Source organism: Camelus ferus, chromosome 14, assembly GCF_009834535.1.
Source record: "Camelus ferus isolate YT-003-E chromosome 14, BCGSAC_Cfer_1.0, whole genome shotgun sequence".
Taxonomy (NCBI): domain Eukaryota; kingdom Metazoa; phylum Chordata; class Mammalia; order Artiodactyla; family Camelidae; genus Camelus; species Camelus ferus.
The window spans coordinates 3,953,623-3,970,677 of record NC_045709.1 but is presented as its reverse complement, the minus strand read 5'-3'; the positions used below and the strand labels follow the sequence as shown (position 1 = coordinate 3,970,677).

Here is a 17,055-nt window from a genome sequence, read left to right as displayed (position 1 = left end):
CAGAGTTGTAAGAATTTAATCAGAAATGAAGATTAACTGCCTTTGACATTGAGGTAATTGAGCAGATTTTCCATTCTCCAAAAACTTAGTTTATCCATAATATTTTTCAAAATTCCCTTGTCACATAAAATGAATAATATTTATATAAAATTTCCACTGTTTAAACTACTAGCTAGTTAATTTTTTAAAATTACAAGCCTGGTAGAATTAACGCACAATGTTAAATTATTATAATGATTCTTGTGGATGTGAATTTTTCATTTTTCTGAAGAATGATTTTGTTTGCAGGAAAGTCTGTTCAGCAATTTATCTTTGGTTTAAAAACTGCTGTTCAGTTTTTTAAAGCTATAATTTCAAAAATCTAGATTTAGATTTTTCTGCTACTCAGCTTACTCTGTAAAGTCTAGCAGACCTTAAATACTTTTATGGGCCTCCAAAAAAAGTTTGGTCCCACTTATAAAGCTTAGCTAAATTAAATATCTTTAAACATTTGAAATTTATTGATAAATTTTATATATATGTTTCCTTTTAAATATTTCAGAAGTCTCAATTAGCAAACAAAACCTTGCTGAGAAATTTAATAACTCACAAATATTAACAAATTAAATTTATAAATAGGGTGGACCATGTTAACATAAATATTCCAATACTATTTATAAATATAAAATTTAAAATCAGGTGTAAATTAATTATATATTCAATAGAAATCAGCAGCTGCCTGATATCCACTGAGCCCCTCAGTCTTTTTCTCACACTCTTACTGCTATTACCAGCCTCCCAAGTGGTGATCTGAGGGCATCCCCTTTCCTTTTTCTAGCTTATGCTACCATTCTAAAAAATCTTATTTTATTCCTTAATCTCTAGATCCTATCCCATTTCTGTGAAAAAGACAATTATTTGAGTTTGCCTACAGTAACTACTTCTGTTTCTGTTTCCCAGAATGTGATTGAATCTTTCTTCAGTTTTCTATAACCAAGAGTAGAGACTTTCTTATAACAAGACTAGACTTTCTAATTGCTTTATGCTGGTAGTCAATGAAGATAATAATAATGATTTTTAAGAGATGACAACACTCATAATAGTGATAAATATACTTGAAAACTTTGTAACAGGATATGTGATTGCTTTGGTTATAGGAAGGTGGTATAGAATGATATTTTTTCACTTATCCATTTCTTTTTACCAAAGGCCACAGAAGAAGAGAAAAAAACAATTAGAAAATATTACTGAACAATGAGAAAGGAAGCAATTAAATCATCCCTTAAAATGTGGGAAAAAAGTAAGGTCTGGCCTCATATCACCTGATATGCTGCATTCTCCTCATCTGTTAGGTGGGCTAATATCTTTTAGAATGTAGGTTCTAGAGGTAAATATATTTCAAATTCCATGTTACCTCTGATTATTTAGTAGTGCTGTCTGAGTGTAAGGCTGAAAGTAATTCTGAAGCACGTTCCAGCTCAGCATGGAAGGGTACCATATTGCAAACAATGCCTGTCACTGCCATTGAATGGGAGGCACACATGCCTTATTTGCTGTCCTCTACAGGCTTTGGAGGGCAATCTAGAAGTGTTCCAGTACAGGAGCAATGTGAGGATGTGTTGACAGACAACCTATATAGATGTCATGGTGTTCTGGGAATAGCACACGATGTCTAAGATTGAAAGTGGTCATTGTCAATCAAGGTGGTTTGACAGGAAGTAATGGAGATGCAGCTGCAGGGCCTAATGTAACCAGGCCAGACTCTAGTTCGTGAGATAGTGGTGAGATGCGGGTGGGGCAAGGTGCCAAGACAAGGGCTCAGGAAACAAGATAAAAGCCCAGTTATTGGGTCTGAGAGATAAGGCTTGGTTTTGAAAAGGCAACAATCTTAGAACTATGATGAAAGGTCGGAGATGAACAGCAGTAAATGACTTGATGCTGAACTGATGAGCTACTGGCCTAGAATTATATAAAACCAAAATGAGGCAGGAGGTGAGAGAGAGTTGGCTTCAGATGTGCGGTTTGGATTGTTACAATAACTGGAAACCCAGCAGTTGTTTACCCACTCATCCTTTTGCCTTCTTGCTCACACCAACATCTCATTTATTAGAGCTTCTGCTCAAGCTGTGGGAACCACCACCAAAGATTTAGAGCTCTGGAAAACCTAAATTAGAAGTCTGTGTTCTTAGTATGTTTATTTGGGACATCATGGCACATGGAAGTAGTTTATAGTGATGTAGCACAGGTAGCTGTGGATTAAAAAGCATGTCTACAGACTCACTTGTGATCATAAATTCCAGATAGAACTTTGTGTGGGTGGGAAACTGCTTTCACATTCTAAGCCCGTGATGTTCACACCATCTATCTGTAAATGAAGAATACCTCTGTCCCTCACCAGATTGCTGTTTGGACAACATACATACAGAATAGAGAAGCAGGTATATTTTTTAAATAGAAGGAGAAAACCTAGCTGCATAATCTTAAAGTCATCTAATAATTCGTGTTAGAAAACAAAGAAAACCTCATTAGTCCACCTCCACTACTTTGATTTTGTGATTGCCAATTTGGAGCAGGTTAAAGTGTGGTGGTTTTATCTATTTAAGAAAATTTGAAAAGTCAGTTAAATGATAAACAAGATTTATGAGGTATACTGAATCCATTTTAAAAAGCAAGTTTTTTTAACTCTCGTCCTGCAAAATGTTGTATATAAAAGAATACTGCTAATTACATACGAGTTTTCCTTATTAAAAGAGATTCAGCAAACATCTACTTCATCTTCACACATACTAAAGTTTATATTTATTCTAAAATATTTTATTATTTAGATTTCACAGATCAAGACTGATCATCCTTATTTGGTTGTAATTAGTAAGAGTGAGAATATCTATGTGTCTGTCTGTCTAAGTGTCAAAAGGTGTTTACGAATCACAGAGAGCTATGACTTGATCAGTGCATCCTTCCCACCCCACCAGGTTTTTACCAAGTCTTGCAAGGTCAGCGTTAGAAAAAAATCTGGCAGATTCTGCAATAGAAAGAAGTACCGATAATAACCTGGAACGAGAATTAGAGGATTACAAATGTAAGTGTTTGATTTGTTTCTTTCTTAAGTGAAATAATAATGATGAAACATTTGTATTATTTATTATTTTAATTTCAATTAAAATGTTTTTGGTTTCTCCTCACTTTGTTATATGTATTGGGTTGAAGAAATAAATCTTTTATTTAAATAAAGAAGTTTGAAACCCACTTACAAGTTAAATCTTAGAATATTTCCTTTATTTCAGTCCATACCAGATACAGGTCCTCTAATTGACATGAATATATTAAAGGCTCAAAGAATTCCTACTGCAGATAAATGTGTAATTTTGTTTTACCTTTTATTCCAAATGTATTTCATCATAGGATCTAGAGTTCTGTTTTCTTTGCACAACATTTACATTTTGAGGACCATCAGTGTCCTACAGGACATGTTTGGGAAACTGTTCTAGGTTGATGTGGACTAAAATAATATTCACAGTACCATTTCATGGCTTCTTACTCCTTCCATTTCTACCTGTGCTGTCTCTTGTGATATTTTTCTTCTGGATAACCATAAGTATAGTTTGAGTTTGGGGGAGGTTTAGATCTTCCTATTAAAGCACCCTATTCTTCATTTAGAGCACAATGAAAGGGTCTCTATTTTTTGAGGTTAATCACCTAACTTATCAAAATATCCCATTTGTGATCACTCTCTAAACGGAACTTATTGTGGCTCTCTTTGTACTAGATGTTTTTAACAGTTAGGGCTCCCCTGAGACAAGAATTTGATATTAAGGGAATAAGATGACATTTTTAGAGTAAAATTATAAATTTAACATTGTGATGGATCTGGGTACAGATAATGCAGAGCCAACACAAAGAGACAGAATAACTCTGGGACTTGGGGAGATTCATAATGTTACTTGATTGAATCCTTCAACATATCTGAAGAAAGACTGCATCATTCAAATTATAGATTGTTTAGTCTTGGTAACAGGCCAGTGTTAGCCATTTCCATCTGAGCCTTGTGTAGGAGCTAAGGAACCTAGGTTAAGGAAGAGACTTTTGACTCATCTGGTCCCATTCACCTTTAAAATCATCTCTCTTGTAAGGAAAATTCATGTAATTCATTTCTCTTTGTTCTGAGGCCAAGGTTCACCAAACAACCTTCTAATGAGGATTTGGCTTTTCATGCAAGTCTCCCTCCAAATAATATGCTGATATGGCAATCAATGTCTCATATAGTCTATAGGAAAGTCATAGTTTTCATTGCAATGTGATATATTGCAATTCTGGTTTTATATATCCGGATTTATGTATAGATCAAAATATATGTCTTTAATATTCTCCTGAGAGTTAGGTTTGCCCTCAGTTGTAATGATAAAATCAGGTTTTGAGTCTGCCATACTAAAGATGTTGACCAATTTCCCAAAATAATGCCATCCTATGAGATTTCTTAGAAGATAGCTAGCCAGCTTTTTCCCGGGGAACATCACTGTTCTCTGAGTGCATTTTTCTTTTCTAGCTTGAAATTTTAGCAATAGACATTAGCTGAGTGAATTAAATTAGCCTAAAGCCCTAAATCTCCTAAATAAGTATGTTCCATAAACTAAACTGTAGGTGGTATCAGATGCTGTTTGAACCTGAAATCATGTGTGTCATCTCAACATACAAGGCTGTAGTAAATTCACTGCCATAATCCTGGTCTTTCCCTTTACAGTTTTATATTGGGTCTGTTTCAGAGACCTGAAAGTAGTCAATAAATAGCAGATTCTCAGCCCAGCAGCTCATGGTTTTCCTTCCCTATAGAACTTGTGAATAGAAGGAAAATGGCAAAGATCTATTGGAAGGAGAGGTCCTCTCTGCTGTGCTTTAGCAAGTGTGTAGCACTCCACAGTGATTAAACAGTGTGACAGTTTAGTTATTTTTAGCTCAAAATTGTTTACAGTACTCCATAGACGTAAATGTTGCTTTCTCCCCTTGTCTTTCAAAGTGCTTTAGCACAAAAATAGCAATTTTCTTATTTGAAGTAGGATTAGAAAAAAAGATGGGCCAATTGTTTAAGGCAATGTAATTGTCTGTTTGCTTGCTCGGGTATTTCCACAGGATGGAATATAATTTGGAGTTCATGTGGCAGAAAGCACATCAGACTATATACTAAATTCTATTTTTAACTCTACCCATACTAGCTGGGTGATTTTAAGCAGATTACTATGTACGTTCTTCTTAGCTTCCTCGTAATTCTTGTCTCCTTGTTGAGAGATTTACATGAAATTAATGAGAAAACACTGAGCTGAAGCTGAGGTCTGGCACGTAGAAGGTCATCAGTAAATGATAGCTTCTGTTGTGACCACCATTACTACAACGACTACTACTATTATGTTATTATTATTGGCCTTGGAATGTGTCAGATAGTGAGCATGCGTATCTCCTTACTGTAGGGACTACATGTGAGATATATTCCCTGACTTCAAGAAATTTATTAGTTTCCTAATAAATTGGCTAATGGCTTCAGGGAGCTCATATTCTGTTCTAGACCAACTATTTAAAGAAAATAGGGGAGGAGGAAGATATAGCTTAAGTAGTAGAGCAATGCTTAGCATGCACGAGGTCCTGTGTTCAATCCCTAGTACCTCCTCTAAAAATAAATCGACATCTAATTATTTACCCCCTGCCAATAAATAAATAAATAAATAAATAAATAAATAAATAAATAAATAAATAAATAAATAAAGCAAATAGGGGACAAAGCCATTTTGTAGAGCTTGTTAGCTTTTTATGTAGAGCTGTGATGTTTTATTACCACCCTCAAGCTTATTTCTTTCGGATGTTAGATTAAAATTCCTTGATGAGTCCACAATATATTAATGATGCTGTATTATGTTCTGTTCGGACTGGACTTGGCTTCTCGGAGGACAGTGCTACAAGTAATCCTCTGTCCTGTGTGAAATGTTTAGGTGAAGTAACATCTGGGTCTCTGAGAATTGGAGCTGTTAGTGCACCGATCTATGATGCCCATGAGAAAATGAAAGTGCCTGATGTTCTGTTCTATGACAACGTCCAGGTAAGATCAGCACTTTGCATTTGTAGTTAAATTACCTCTTACATTGTGGTAGTTGACTCCAGTTCAAGTGAAGCTGATATTTGTGTTCGTCATTTGCTAAGTTCAATTCAGATGATGCAGAATTAGTTGTTGAAGCATCTTTCATTAAGGCATTTTCTTCCCAAAGATACTTGAGGATTGGAAGAGTTGCTGCAATAATTAGAGTAATAAATTGTATATGCACACATAACTATAAGTAAATGTATTTACTCTAAGTAAATAAAATGACTGTATTATCAAATTGAAAACAAAATAGTGGGGGAAGGGTATAGCTCAAAGTGGTAGAGCACATGCTTAGCATGTACAAGGTCCTGGGTTCAATCCCCAGTACCTCCTTACTTCCTCTAAATAAAACTTAAATAAACTTAACTACCTCCCCCCCAGCCAAAAAAATACAATAATAAATAAATAAAAATTTTTTTGAAAATAGCACTAATACTCATCCTCTCTTTTGCTTTCCTGTTAGTTAAAAATCATTTAAGTAATTCAAAGAGGGATGTGTCCTGTACATTCTTTTCCTCTCATCCTTTCCTCTTCCTGAAAATTCCTAATATTTTTCTATTATTTCCTTTATTTTTCTTTTAAGGAAGGAGGGTAGATAACTTCCCACTTGTAAACAAACCAATAATTATGGAACTTCCACTAAGACACAGAAATAAGTGTTACCAAGCCAAACTTGGATCCACTTGCCTGCGTGCAGTAAAGCCAATCTACTGACACCAGGTTGTGGTGAAGGAAAATACAGCGTTTATTGCAGGTCACCAAGCAAGGAGTTCAGGTAGCTGAACCCAAACTCCCCAAAGGTTTTCAGGGAAAGGTTTTTAGAAACAGGGTGAGGGAGAGGGGTTATAGTGTGTGTTCAGCTCATGGACATTCTTCTGATTGGTTGGTGGTGAGGTAATTGGAAGTCAGCATTATCAACCTCCTGGTTCCAGCCAGCCTGGGGTCTTTGTGCTTGTGGGCAACACACAGTTAACTTCTTCCAGCTGGTGGGGGTTTCAGTATCAGCAAAACAGCTCAAAGGACATAGCTCAGAATGTTATCTATAGCACTTGAGGAGGAACTAAAGGTCCTTGACTATGTCTAATGGCTACACTATTATTATTTTGTCTTGCTTTGACTCGTTTCTTTCTGCATTTTCTCACTTCTCTGACTAAATGTACTCTTTGGAACTTGGGGCAGCCTAGGAGACTAAAGTTTTTCTACAGAAAAGAGGCAGGCAGAGGACATGGTGTAGGGGGAGGGTCTGTTCCAGGAGTTCTCCAGAGAGTCCTGCTTGGTCACATAAGTGTGTACATAGAAGGCTTTATTATAGACGTTCACTTCATAAGAATTTTTAAAGAATTTTTCCCAGAGAAAATCACCCATAGTATAAGAGGACTTTTTCTTTTCCAGATTTTCTGTCAAGTGGTTATGTACTTATTTTATAATAAAAACCATACTTAAATTTTTCTCTAATACCAATCTGCATGTAAATAATCCTACATCTACAAATTGTGTTAGAAGAACTTACCATTTTCACTATATTAAGGAATTTGAGAATCAAAGTAAAATAAATTAAAGAATTTCTGTCTGCCATTTCCCAGTCCTATTTGTTGCTCAGTGATTTGAACTATAATTATGGTTTATACCATAATTTACATCCCTAATTATATTAATAATAAAAGATATATAGGCAAATTCTTCTTTCTCAGTAAAAATCTTGATTAAATGTTTTTGAAATCTCTTCCAACATTAATTATTATCTATGACCTTGCAAAAGGCATAAACTAGATTTGCTTTTTATTCTTCATTCTGTGGGCCATTAACCAACGTCAGGATTATTTTTCTTCCAGAGCATTAATGCTCTTATACAAGCAGTGGACAAATGAACAGAAAATAAGATTACTTACAAGACACCAGGAGTAAAGCATCTTGCTTGCCAAAGACAAAAACATGATTATAAGGAAAATATAATATTTCCAAGCATTTATGGTGTCACGTTCTGTTTATGTAGTGGAAAGGAACAGAGAAAAAAGAATCAGGAAACTGTCATAAGTGACAATTCAAAAAACTGCTAAAGTTGGATTTTCCAGCATATAAGAATGTAGGAAATTCAGTTAGCAGGGAGGGCCACTGTGCCCTTTAACACTGTGTCTGTTGCCATGGTGTTTGTGACATAGACATTGAGGACCGCAGGGCTGCTATGAACTTTACAGAGTGGCCCTGGGGGATTTTCTGTCGCCTGTCTCCAAACGTACCTTCTCTTCATAAAGCACTATGAATTAACCATTAATGAAAAATTTTAGCTGTTCCGATTCTAGGAACAGTGGCTTGATTAAATTTACCTTTGTTGCATATATTACTATTTCCTTTCATGTTGTACTTCACCTTTGAAACAAGTCTTCAGTGCCACTTGAGTATTTATGTGCTTCTGTACCATCTTGTTCTATGCCCTGCGGTCCCCCTTGCCACACTGTGTTGTAATTGATTTTTAAAACATGTTTTCCACACCACTATGATAAAGACTTGGATTGTTTTTAAATTTTAATTTTGTATCTCTAGCAAGTAACACAGTGCCTGCCCCATACTAACTATTGAGTAAATATGTGTTGAGTGGATTAATGAAAGAAGGAAAAAGATTTTGAATGTTCATAATCAGGAAAATTATTTCATTACATCTGTCATTAAGGAATATTACATTTGCAGTAGTAAGGAGGAGAATTTTGAGGAAAAGAGAGATCAATAGCCTCTTAAGCCTAATGAGATAGATCTGAAAAAAATTTTTAAACATCTACCATGTGTCATGCCTTGTTGTAAGGTATTAGGATACACAGATTAAAATACACACACACGCACACAGTTCCAGGACCCAAGTTGCCTGGATCTGTCAAGGGGAAAAAGCAAGCAAGTACATGTGGTTATTACACAGGGTGATGGAAGTACGCACAGATTACTATGTAACATTGATGAGGTGATGGTCCAAGGTTGGAATGATCATGGAAATGAGTTTACTAGGCAAAGCTGAGGGAGAGTCTCGGGCAAAAACACTAGCATTTACAGAGACTTGGCTACATGAGTGTGTAACCTCATTTAGGGAGCTCATTTAGGGAGCTATGTCTAATTAATTGTCACGGCCAGAGCTGAGGTTGCAAATATGGAAGAGTGACAAGAGATGCGACTGATAAGTTAAGAAAAGGTCAGATTATCTGGGCCTTGCTAATTAAGGAATTTGGAACCTATTCAGAAGAAGTGAAGAAGCCATTGAAAGATTTTAAGCACGTTTCCACTTTTGCTAACTTTGCATTCGTTCTTTAATGTTGCCTTTCAGTTGGAACCAAGGCAGAGAGACAATAGTTAGGAGGCTCTTGCAATATAAGCGTTATGAAGGATCTGAACAAAGGCAGTGATAGTGGGGACAGAGTGGAGAGGACATACTGCAGGGCTATTTAGAGTCAATGAAACTTTGTGTTAGATGAAAGTCAGAGATTTTTCCTCACTCCGTGTCTGCTGGAAAAGTAAACAGAAGAGTAAAGAGAAAATTCTTCTACATCGTGCCTGTGACTGGAACACATGGTAGCAGAGTGATGGAGAGTAAGGCTAAGACTAAATCAAAAAGGTGAGGAGTGACCATTGTTCCGAAGGTACTGGGAGTCATTTAAAGAATTTGGAAGAGAAAAACAAAAGTGACATGATTGTGGACAGAGAAGTAAGTGACTGTCAGTAACATGGAGAACACATTGACTCAAGGAGAGACTGAAGATAGAGACACCACATTGGCTGGTAAAAATCTAGGCCAGAGATGATGATAACCTAGATGAAAGCTGGGGCCATACCAAAGAAGGGAAAGATACAGTTGACTTTTAGGTGGCTGAATAGCTTAAACTTGTTGTTACTGGCTTTTGATAAGGGCCAATTGAGATGGGCAGGAGATGATGATGATGGTAGGGTCAGGTGGTCAAGAGTGATGCTATTCATTGGAATAAGAAATACAGGATAAAGTTGAAGAGAAAGTAATGAGCCAGGTTTTGGATGTGCTGAGTTCAAGGAGACTGGGAAGTAGCCAAGGATAATTCAATAGTTGCTCAGAAATCTGGGACAAGAGTCAAGGAGAAAAGACTTGCTGTTGAGAATGAGTGTAAAGTTGGTGGTTGAAGCTATGGAATGGATGAGAGGATTTAGGCAGAGCAGGGTCAGAAGTAGCACATCAAGCACTGGTGTGTGGGTCCCCAACTCTGCACATAACCCACCCTCGCCTGTCAGCTGGGTGCCCCAGTGTCAGTAGGCATAACCTGCTCTGCCCTATACTGTAACCCCTTTCCACCCTCAGGAAAGCAAGAAAGAAAGGTAGTGAGAGAAAACAGAAGAAGCTAGAAAATCAATATTTAAGGAATTGCTGCAAAAAGAAGATGGTACAACCCAAAAGACCACAGAGAGAAATTATTGGAGAGGTGGGAGGGAATCAGGAGAGACAGACGACTGGAAGAGGAGACTTTTAAGAAATTGTCTATGGTACCCACTGGCCAAGAGGTTAAGGAAAGAGTTCTGTAGGCAGTGACCTTAGCATTAGCTAATGTTTGTTGATTTGAATAATCTAGTTAGTTGTACTGAGGGCATGAAGTAGGAGGACATGAGAAAAAGTAGAGAAGACTACAAGTATAGTTTGGTTATTCTTCAGCACTTACATTGCTTTTTAACCTTCTCTCTAGGTGCTCATTCGAACTTTCCTACCTATCTTTCACGCATATTAGTATTTCTGGAAGAACTTAATGTTGTCTGGAAGAACCTAATGTTGTCTGGACATTGGCACCAATTTTTCATCTTATTTAGATGGAAGAGGTCTGCAGACTACATTATCACTAGAACATAGATTAAAAGAATGTTCTATGGCTCCCTTTTAATTAGGGTAACCATGTACCTTGGTTTGCTTAAAATAGTCCCTGTTTGTCTTTGTTGTCCCAGCATAATTATTAATAATGTCTCTTTTTATTCTTCAGAGTAATCCAGAATGAACAAAATAGCTCAACCCTACTTCAAGCCTTGTTAAAACTCTAGTTCCGTGGTTTATCTGAAAGCATTTTTAAAAAATAAAAACTACCAAGGCAAACATTAAGGAATAGTCATCTATTCTTGAAGGAAGGAAAAAACATACTCAGTTTTTCTAAGAAAGAAACTCTGAAAGAAAGTACTGCTTAACGTGACAAGTAAAAGGAAAATATTCTATGTGTCAAAAAAAAAATTACAAACCAAGTTAAAAAAAGAAAAAAGAGTGACAAACTAGAAAAGTACCTACAGCACATATAAGATGCAAAAGGTTAATTTGCCTTTTTTATAAATAGAGAACTTTAGTAACTTTAGTGCTTATGAGACCATTCTTGTTTTGATGCAGAAACCAAGAGAAAGTAATAGGGGTATTAATCGTTCTGCGATACAGTTCCCTCTCAACCCCCGGATGAGCCTTGGTGACCTACTTAAGATTGTCCTATTTTTCCAGGATGCAAAAGAGCAATGTAATTTCCTCTGTGGCTATTGTGAACAATTTTAATCTTGTTCTTTTATTCTATTTTGTCATGATTTGAATTTTAAAATATAGAAAGTGAATAATGTATTTTTAATTCTAAAGATATATATATATATACTTTGAAGGTAATGTTAAGAAGTCAGTGTAAAATATTCCATAGATATCTCTAGTTATTTTAGACAGCCTTTGTGTATTTACATTAGCAAGTGTAATTTAAATATTATATTAAATTATAAGCCATCTCTACATAGTGCAATAGCTGGAAAGCATTTGAATTCAATTATAAAAACTTTTTGAAATACATATTGATCAGTGGCTGAGTCTTGCTCAGATGGACTATTTCAGGTTTTCAACATTAGTGACCTAGTTTGTTATATAACTTATTTATAACCAAAGCATTGATTTTACTTTTTTTAAATAATGAAATTGAATATTGTCTATTATAATAGACATTTTACTTTCCATGAAGATATCTTTATAGTTAACTTTCTTGTTTTACCTTGATTATGCAAAAATAATTAACCTCTAGTCATTTTTCCTCCAGCACATGATAGTGATGGAAGATATGCTTAAAGACTTTCTTCTTGGAGAACACCTATTATTGGTTGGTAACCAGGTGAGTTATGGCCAGAACTCAGGTACTAATGAAAAAATGATAGTAACAGTTTAAAAGCAGTGAGTTTCTTTTCCTTGTTGGAATAAGTTTTCAAAAATTATTCTTTTTTTTTCCCAACTAAATGACTGGTTGAATTAAACAATGAGAGTGGGTCTTCTACCTTCTAAACTTTAGAATTACCTCAGAGCTTAAATCACCCCCACCCCCATTCAGTCCTCCATCAATTCCTGTCCATTTTACCTTGTAAGTATCTACTCTTCTTTCCCATGACTGTCACCCCAGCCTGGCTCATCATCCATCACCTGTCACTTGGATTACAGCCAGAGTTCCCGGATATAATTGCTCCCCAGCTTACTCCCACTGGGATCTACTCTACTCTGCAACCAGATTGATACTTGTGAAACTAGAATCTGACTGTCTCTTTTTCTGCTTAAATTGGCTCCCCATTGCCCTTAGGTATAGTCTTCAGGTTGACTTATGGTGTCCTGCAGCCTTTCCAGCCTTTCCAGTCCTAAGCCTTGGCTCCCTCCTTTCTTGCATTTGGTGTTAGTTCGAGCCATCCTGAACTTCCTTCAGTTTCTTATCTCCACTCTGGCCCTTGGCACGTGCTCTTCTCTCTACACTCCCAGTCCCCTTCCCACACCCTGAGGGAGGTCCTTCCTTGCCCCTAGTTGAGTTAGGTTTCCCCTGCTTCTGCGTGACTTCCTTCCACCTCCCATTCATCACACTCATCATATGTTACTGTGTTTACATGCAGAAAGACTCTTCCCAACTTGTTTGTATGCTCCTCAAGGGCAGGGGCCATGGTTCTCTTGCTCATCTCTCTATCCTCGGTTCCTGGCTCAGTGCCTACTACATGGTAGATATTTAATATGTGTTTATGGAGGGAATAGATGGACATTTTATGTCTAGAGGCTTCTGATAATTTTCCTTAATGGAATTATCAGACTCACAATGAACAGCACCTCTGGCTTTTTTAATTAGTCTTAAATTAAGGATAACAAGCTTTCAGAAGAAGTTTGTTCTTTTTCTTTTCTTTTCTTTAACTTATAGAAACAGTATATATTCTTTTTTAAAACATATTTTATTTATTTATTATTATATTATTTAATTATTTTATTTTGTCAGGGGGGTAGGTAATCAAGTTTATTTACTTTTAGAGGAGTTACTGGGGATTGAACCCTGAACTTCTTACATGCTGAACATGTGCTCTACCACTTGAGCTACACCCTCCCCACCGAAACAGTACATATTCTGTATTTAGTCCTTCAAGCTTACAAAATTTTGATTTTTTGAAAAATAAAAATGGGCCAATTGAGTGGTTTACTGGTTGAGTACACAGGCTTGGAGGTTAGCTGGGTAGAGGTCCACTAGCAACTCTTCTACAGATGGCTATGACTTCGGGCAAATTGCTAATCTTACTAAGGCTCAGATTCCTGATACCTAATCCAGGAATAGAAACAGTATATACTCTCTTGGGCTGATGTAAGGATCACATGAGATAATGCACAGAAAGCACTTCACACAGTGCCTGGCTCATAGTAGGTGCTCTGTTAAAATTAAATCTGTGTGTCACTGTGTTGTTACAAAGGACTTTATCATTCTTTTGTTTCACTTTTTGCTAAACAAGAAGTAAAAGGAAAGCAATAACTTATTCATGTTTGTTTTTCCAGCTATTTGGAATGCCCTACCTACTTTTATTTCCTGAAAAATCATTTTTCCTGATGAGTCTGTGTACCAGAGTGGGAGGATGGAGATCAGTTAACAGTCCAACATTCAGTTCTTGATATAGAAGCCCAGGAGGTCAGGTTCTCATCTGCCTCTGAAAAATGATGATTCATCTCACTTTGAGAAACAGTAGCTCTATATCGAGAGCACTTCACAAACTCTTTATAAGTAGTTAAACCCTAGTGTAATCAGCGCGTCCTTTTCAGGTCTTCTGCTGTTGCCTGAATGGCCTTAGACACAGATTCTCTTGGCCTCTCAACAGCAGCAGATCAACATGGTGAAGAGAGTAGAACAAGAACCTACAGAGCTGGGGCTTGAGAAAGAATTTTGCTGAGGAGCAGGCTTTCAAAAAGAAGTTCCTAGAGGTCAAGCTATGATGTTCAAACAGCTTTGAAATACCCTGGATGATACTGAGAGACTGGTGCCCTTGGGGTTTCGTGGGTGGGATGCAGTAGGAGCTTCCTGGTAAAGGCAGGGTTTACAGCTCAGTTTGATAATAGAGTCAGGGACTCACTAGAGTTGTCTAGGTTGAAAGGTTGAAGTTAGAACCTAGCCAGTAATCAGAGAGAAGGGGAGAATATTCTAACCTCTGAGGGGTTGAAGAGAGCTATACAGGGTGAGGGCTGAGGTGGAACAGAGGCTTGCTTCTGCTTTACCATAAATTAAAAAGAGGCTATGAAATTGCTTTGTAATTACTCTAGAGTGCTGTACAAATGTGGGTGTGAAATCTAGTATGCTACCTCTAGCCTATTTCTAGTCCCAAAGACGAGAAAAAGACACGAGGGCAAAGGGCTAGATATTGGGTGCAGTGAAGAACAGCTGCCTCTCTACAGGTGCATGGGAGGACACCAGCAGCTGGTGAGGCTGAGAGATCCCACTCATTTCCAGGCTGCCTAGAGTTGGCTAAGGAAGCACTGAGTCGAGGGTGCAAAAGATGCTCAGAAGGAGCGAGGCAGGAGGCAGGGATATCACAGACGTCCATCAGTCCATGCTGTCACAAACCCCATCTGTCATCAGCAGATCACAGTGTCTTACCTTATTTTACCCCTAGTCGGTCACCCTCCACTTTGGAGAAAGAGAAAAATAGAAAAATGGAGATTGGAGAGGATAGGGTATAGCTCAGGGGTAGAGTGTGTGCCTAGCATGCACAAGGTCCTGGGTTCAATCCCCAGTACTTCCACTAAAAATAAATAAATAAAAACCTAATTACCTCCCTCCCCCCAAAAAACAAACGAACCAAAAAACTGGAGATTGTAGTCATTACAAATTTGCTACGTTTAGCTAGCCTTTTTCATGTCGGAAGGCTGTTCTGTTCTTTCATTGTAAACCTCTTAAGACCATCAGTGGCATATAATAATACCAATGTTGAAGGAACTTTGAGATTTTATAAGTTAATTCTGCTACAGGTATCCGTTCAATCATTTAGTGAAAACGTCCTCCGTTGTCTGACTGCACTCTGCTTGCAGCCTAATGTCTCCTTTCTCCCCTCAATTTTCTGTCCTGTTGTAGTTCAGCCTTCAGTCTCCACCAACATGCTCTCTTCTCTCTCTCCCTCGTCTTTGCCTGTTGAAATCCTTGCAATCTCAGAGTGGTGATGTGGGATTATGGAAAAGCAGAGGGCTGGGCATCCAGAGACATACCTTCTTTTTCTTTCTTTCTTTTTTTTTTTCTTGGTGGGGGACGGAGAATAATTAGGTTTGTTTATTTATTTATTTAGTTACTGACTGACTGACTTATTTAATGGAGGTACTGGGGATTGAACCCAGGACCTCGTGCTTGCTAAGCAGGCGCTCTGCCACTGAGCTATACCATACTCCCCCCCAACTCAGAGGTGTACTTTCTGAATGTCCAGATTTTTCTACTCTGTATGTGATATTGGGTAGATGCTCTTCCTCCTTAAAGGGCTTTATTTTTCTTTTCTTTCATTTTCTTGTCTGTAAAATGATAGGATTGGAATGGGTATTTTCTGAGGTCCCTCTGGCTGTAATATTCTATAATATGCTTCTTTAATAAAGTCTTCCCAAACACTTTAGCCTGAAGGTTTGGCCCCATTCTCTGAACTCTTACAGCAGGTCATTTAGAGATTTTTTTTGACTTCTATTAGGCTTATGCATCCACCTGACTTCTCTCTACTGAAAAGAAAGAGTCGCTTGACAAGAGTCTTAGTTATTCTTGCCTCGTCCCTGATGCCTTGCATACGACAGACATTCAACAAATACTTGCTGAATGGATTACTGGATTTTAGAGGAGTACCTCGAATAAATTTCGAGTAGCCAAAATGATTTAGGAGTAGTATGAATTTAAAATTATGGGTTTTTTTGGATTATTTTCAGGACATTCTAAGACAGAATTTCTGACTGAATTTCTTATTCTGCAAATTTGCAACTGTTTGGTAAAGGAAACAAATGAATGAGATAGAATCTAGGGAGTGTCACGTAAGAGAGAAAATACTTGAGTGGTCCGTTCAACTAGATGTGATTATACACTGCTGGGATCAGAGACTGGCAGCATTATTGCTGGGACAGAGCAGCGAAATACTAATTATTTAATTTTTTCTAATAATAATTAAGTGCTAATTAGTATTTAGCTAATTAAATGAGATACAACTTTTTACATGCTTCCATTTACCAGGTCAGTAAGTAAAAATTGGACTTAAGGTGGCTGGTTAAAATCAAAATAGAACTTTTGGAGTACTATAGCCAATTTCATTTCCTTTCCAACTTATTTTCAAAAGCTACCATCTATGTTAAAATATGAGCAAGATTCTATGGTTAGACTTTTATTTTTTCCCCAGCTTTATTGAGGCATAATTGACAAAAAAATTGTAACATATTTAAAGGGTATAACGTGATGATATTATATACATATACATTGTGAAATGATCCCCCCATCAAGTTAAATAATACATCCATCACCCCACATATTTACCTTTTCTTCTCTCTTTTTGGTGAGAACATTTCAGTTCTACGGTCTTAGCAAATTCCAGGTATACCATACAGTGTTGAAATCAACTATAGTCACCATGTTATCCATTAGATCCTCGGACCTTACTCATCTTGTAAGTGATACCAACCTTTCCCTTTTTCCCCCACCACCAAGACCCTCGCAATC

At 37.1% G+C, this 17,055-nt stretch overlaps 1 protein-coding gene across 3 annotated transcripts in view; it reads left to right on the top strand.

Annotated features, from left to right (window-relative positions):
* The window catches only part of VWA8 (von Willebrand factor A domain containing 8), a 294,919-nt gene that overhangs the window by 106,421 nt on the left and 171,443 nt on the right, over positions 1–17,055 (top strand). For all 3 annotated transcript variants that reach the window (XM_032496061.1, XM_032496060.1, XM_032496059.1), the window contains exons 18-20: positions 2,952–3,058; positions 5,955–6,061; positions 12,145–12,216. In XM_032496061.1, coding sequence (XP_032351952.1) covers positions 2,952–3,058; positions 5,955–6,061; positions 12,145–12,216 — 286 coding nt within the window. The remainder of the gene's footprint in view (positions 1–2,951; positions 3,059–5,954; positions 6,062–12,144; positions 12,217–17,055) is intronic.